Genomic DNA, 5,172 nt, shown 5'->3' on the forward strand with positions numbered 1-5,172 from the left:
GTGGCCGCTCCTGGTCACCGCAGCCTCGACCTGCTGGGCTCCGGTGATCCTTCTGCTTCAGCCTTCCAAGTAGCTGGAACTACAGGCACACGCTACCACGCCCAGTTATTTTTTGATTTATTGTAGAGATGAGGTCTCGCCAAATTGCCCAAGTGAGTCTCGAACCCGCGGGCTCAGGCGGGTTCACCTCAGCCTCCCAAAGTGTGGGATTACAGGCTGAGCCACTGAGCCTGGCAACCTGGTATCTTTTACAATAAACTTTCAGCTGGGTGCAGTGGCATGTGCCTGTATCTGGGAGGCTGAGGCAACAGAATTTCTTGAGCCCAGGAGTTTGAGCCCAACCTGGGCAATATAGCAGGATTAAAAAAAAAAAATGAACAGCTTCTATTTAACCTAAAGAAAAATTACAAAAAGTATTTGGTCTAAATTTCTAAGACTCTCTTCAGAATTCAAGTAGCTGATTAGGCAAATCATAATTTAGTGATATGCAAATAAAATCTTTATTACTTAAATTCCATTATTATACTGTTCCCTATTCTTAGCTCCTAATGTGTTAAAACTCATTACAATTTGTTTCCCCTAGAGCAGCAGTTTCCAGCCTTTTTGGCATCAGGAACTAGTTTCATGGAAGACAATTTTTCCATGGACTGGGAGGGAGAGATTATGGTTTCGGGATGATCGAAGTGCATTACATTTATTGTGCACTTTATTTCTATTATTATTACATTGTAATATAATGAAATAATTTATAACTCACCAGAATGCAGAATCAGTGGGAGCCCTGAGTTTGTTTTCCTGTAACTAGATTGTCTCATTTTGGGATGATGAGACAGCGACACCCAAAGTGTGTTATGTCCAGTCTACTCCATAAAATCATTTTGACTGCAATCACAGCAGAAAATCCTGCTTCACAAAGAAAGGATGTTGGCAATGGAAGCAGCCTTTTTAGAGCTTTGTGGTAGTCTCAGGATATTCTGTCTTGACTTTAATCCAGAACGTATGAAGATTTGAAGTTGTCTCAAACATACTTTTAAGGCCATTGTCTGCGATCTCAAGCAGTTGATTCTCTTCTAGCACAAAATCAATTTAACTGGCTTATTCACAAATGGGTTGCAGATCCATTCCTTTCCAGTTCGAGGGGTCTTTTGTGTTAGGGAAGTAATGATCAAACTCTTTTGAAAGCTGAGGTAGGTGATCATGCACCAACTGGGAGAAATAAGGCTCAGTCTCTCAAAATCTCTGCTAGCTGGGTGCAGTGGCTCACATCTGTAATCTCAGGACTTTGGGAGGTGGAGGTGAGAGGATTGCCTGAGCCCACAGGTTCAAGACCGGCCTTGGCAACTTGGCAAGACCTTGTCTCTACAATAAATAAAAAAATTAGCCGGGCATGGTGGCACCCTGTAGTTCTAGCTACTTAGAAGAATGAAGCGCAAGGGTTGCCTGAGTCCAGCAGATTGAGGTGGCGGTGGCTGTGAGCGTGCCACTGCACTCCAACCTGGGCAACAGAGTGAGACTCCAATTAAAAAAAAAAAAAGTTCACTCATTGCCTCCATAACTCGTTTGGCTTTGAATGTAGCCACTTTATCTGTTGACTTGAACACAGTGGTTGTTCTCCACTGAAGTGACAGATTGAGTTTGTTGAGCACGTTGAATATGTCACACAAATAATCAAGTTTTGCAACCCATTGTGTATCACTGAAATGTGCTGCCAGTTGTGATTGTTCTTCTAAAATAAATCTATGGAGCAGCACTCATAATTTAAAAACTGCCCAGTGATCTACTTTTATTACTATTTTTTAATTTTTTTGAGTTGGAGTCTCACTCTGTCACCCAGGCTGGACTGCAGTGGCATGCTCACAGTCACCGCAGCCTCGATCTGCTGGGCTCAGGTGATTCTTCCACCTCAGTCTTCCAAGTAGCTGGAACTACAGGCACACACCACAACACCTGGATAATTTTTTGATTTATTGTAGAGATGAGGACTCACCAAGTTGCCCAGGTTGGTCTCGAACTCACAGGCTCAGGAAATCCTCTCACCTCAGCCTCCCAAAGTGCTGGAATTATAGGCATAAGCCACTGCACCTGGCTGATCTACCTTTAGAAAACTATCGTACTTCTGCGTATAAGAGAAGACGTGTGTGCTCGGTGTCTACTTCCTCATAGAGCTGCATAAACAGACTCGAGTTAAGGGAATGTACCTTAATGTGGTTGATAATTTTAATCACATCCTGCAAAATGCTGCTAAGTTAAGTTGACATTTTTTGGTTAGCCAGCATTTCTCTTTGGAAGATACAGTGCGTAGATTCATTCAGAGGCGATTTCTTTGACCTGAGTATTGAAACCAGAAAGCTGTCCAATCATGGCAGCCACTCCATCTGTGCTATACCAACACAAATGATCAGTTCAGTTCTGCAGCTGCAGTGTTGGTTGGCAACAAATGTGCTATGTATCCACATGCATATTCTCCTGAAAAATACAGAGGGTGCCAAAAAATTGCATACACATTTTAAGAAAGGAAATACTATTAAAATTGTAATACTTAATATACATTGATAACAAAAGATGAATACAAGTTATGCTTGACTTCTGCAATTAAAAGAAATGCTCAAAGTGGTTACCATCAACATCCAGACACTTGATTGTGGTGAACTAAAATAATATATACATAACATCTCTTAAAATGTGTATACAACTTTTTGGCACTCCCGGATATCACACAAAAACATTCTTTGTTGTCAACATCAGTAGACTCATCATCCTGGATTGTGCACAACAGTGTCTCATTAATTCCCTCTAACAATTGTGCCTCAATAACCTCTTCTATTTCATCAATTTTTCTAGTCTCAGTGCTAGCTGAAAGAAACACATGCCATCTTTTGAACATGTCTCTCCTAAAAGTTCACAACAAATGTTCTTAGCAACAACTCTTCTCCTATAGTAAAGGGATTCTTAGCTTTATCAATGTGGTTAGCTACTAAGAATTATGTTCTCAGTGCAGACACATTTGATGAAGTGATGGCCTTCAATAATTGCTTCTGTTTGTGTTCATGCCTTTTTCTTTTGAAAAACTCCAAAGGCTTGTCTTTTAATGCAGGGTGCTTGGTCTCCATGTGGCAAAGCAGTTTTGAAAGTTTCATGGCTTTGTTGGATAGCCCATCACCACATATTATACAAAGCGGGCTTGGAGAATGTGAATCACCTGTTGCAGTGGACCCGCAATTTCAGTAGGACTCTTGGTATTTTCTTTTAAATGCAGCTTTTTTTTTTTTTTGAGCTGAGTCTCATTCTGTCGCCCAGACTAGAGAGCAGTGGCCGCTCCTGTCCACCACAGCCTCGACCTGCTGGACTCCGGCGAACCTTCCACCTCAGCCTTCCAAGTAGCTGGAACTACAGGTGTGCGCTACCACACCCGGCTAATTTTTTGATTTATTGTAGAGATGAGGTCTTGCCAAGTTGCCCAGGCGGGTCTCGAACCCGTGGGCTCAGGCAATCCACTCACCTTAGCCTCCCAAGGCGTGGGATTACAGGCTGAGCCACCGAGCATAGCTTATAGCTTTCTTTTTGTTAGCAGTCTTAGAAAATCTTCTGTTGTCTCATCATTGGGTCTTTCCCTTTTCAAAGAAGCTCTCCAGTGACGTTTGGTTTTTACTCATTTTGGTTAGGGTTAGCTTGTGGGTTTACCAAAACTGTGACTGTGAAAAGTGCACAGTGTGGGAATGAGGTGAGGACAGAGGTAGTAAATAAGTGTGGATTAAAATAAGTGTCAGACTCTGACTAAAGTCTGCCACCACATGTAGCTGTACAACTGAAGTATATCAACTCACTTGCCACTCACTGATAGGGTTTTGATATGAGTCTTCAAGCAATTGATTTATTATGGTCTTTGTATAGTCAAACCTCACTGCTAATGTTAATCTGTATTTGCAGTCACTCCCCAGCACTAGTATCACCATCTGAGCTCTACTTCCTGCTGTACAGCTTGGTTCCTAACTGGCCATGGACTAGTACCAGTCCATGGCTCGGGGGTGGAGACACCTGCCCTAGAGTCTATACATCAAGTTCCTTTCTTTCTTTTCTTTCTTTTTTTTTTTTTTTTGTGTTGGGTTCTCACTCTGTTGCCCAGGTTGGAGTGCAGTGACACCATCACGGCTCACCATAGCCTCAATCATGTGGGCTCAGGTGATTCTTTTGTCTTAGCCTCTTGAGTAGCTGGATGATAGGAATGCATCACCATGCATGGCTAATTTTTTGTAGAGATGAGGTCTGCTATGTTGCCTAGGCTGGTTTTGAACTCCTGGGCTCAAGTGATTCTCCACCTCGGCTTTGCAAAGTGCTGGTATCATAGGCATGAGCCACGGTGCCTGGCTTACACATCACATTTTTTAGCAACAAATACCAATGACATTTATAAACTTTTCTGTTATACTAAAATTTTGTGGTAAAGAGTGAAAAATGTTTAAAATATCTGACGGGTTATAGAAATATACTAACTAGAGATTTTAAGGAGACATTATTAATTCAAAAATTAATGTTTGGAAATGAACATATACAATATATTTGAGACCACAACTACAGAAAACAAACAGAATAAAATATGTTTTCTAGAATTACATATATTACTTACTTTATATATCACAAGTCCTAGAATTTGATGCTGGAACTAAAACATTACAATACTAATTGCATTTGAAAGTAACTGGGTTAAAGCATATGACATAAATACTTACTAAAAATAAACTTTCCAGTATTAAAAAGAAAATTGGACATGAGCACCCAGTAAACTATCATTGCTCCAATGAGAGACACCAAGGAAAAAAGAAGACTTGACCACTGCCCAAAGGAGCCAAAATAATGTCTGCAGACATCTGGATATTCCCAGGTAGCGGTATCCAATGAAGCTAGGTACAAATAAAAGAGAAAGAATAAAAGTAGATGTTGATCATAGAGCTTATATTTACAATTTTTGTTCTCCAAATTAACTCAAAATATGCAGCAAAAAATCTGGTTATACTACCACAACACATTAGAATATATTATAATAGTAATTAAAACATAAAAAACACATAAAAGTCGGGCTCGGTGGCCCAGCCTGTAATCCCAAGCGCTTTGGGAGGCTGTAATCCCAGCGCTTTGGTGAGCGGATTGCCTGAGCCGGCGGGGTCAAGACCCGCC

At 41.0% G+C, this 5,172-nt stretch overlaps 1 protein-coding gene across 2 annotated transcripts in view; it reads right to left on the reverse strand.

The window, feature by feature from the left end:
• SLC38A9 (solute carrier family 38 member 9) overlaps window positions 1-5,172 on the reverse strand; it is a 100,200-nt gene that overhangs the window by 41,951 nt on the left and 53,077 nt on the right. For both annotated transcript variants that reach the window (XM_008065792.2, XM_021716396.1), the window contains one exon: window positions 4,728-4,898. In XM_008065792.2, the coding sequence (XP_008063983.1) occupies window positions 4,728-4,898 (171 nt within the window). The remainder of the gene's footprint in view (window positions 1-4,727; window positions 4,899-5,172) is intronic.

Source organism: Carlito syrichta, unplaced genomic scaffold (genome assembly GCF_000164805.1).
Source record: "Carlito syrichta isolate Samal-C Ts95f unplaced genomic scaffold, Tarsius_syrichta-2.0.1 Scaffold308804, whole genome shotgun sequence".
Taxonomy (NCBI): domain Eukaryota; kingdom Metazoa; phylum Chordata; class Mammalia; order Primates; family Tarsiidae; genus Carlito; species Carlito syrichta.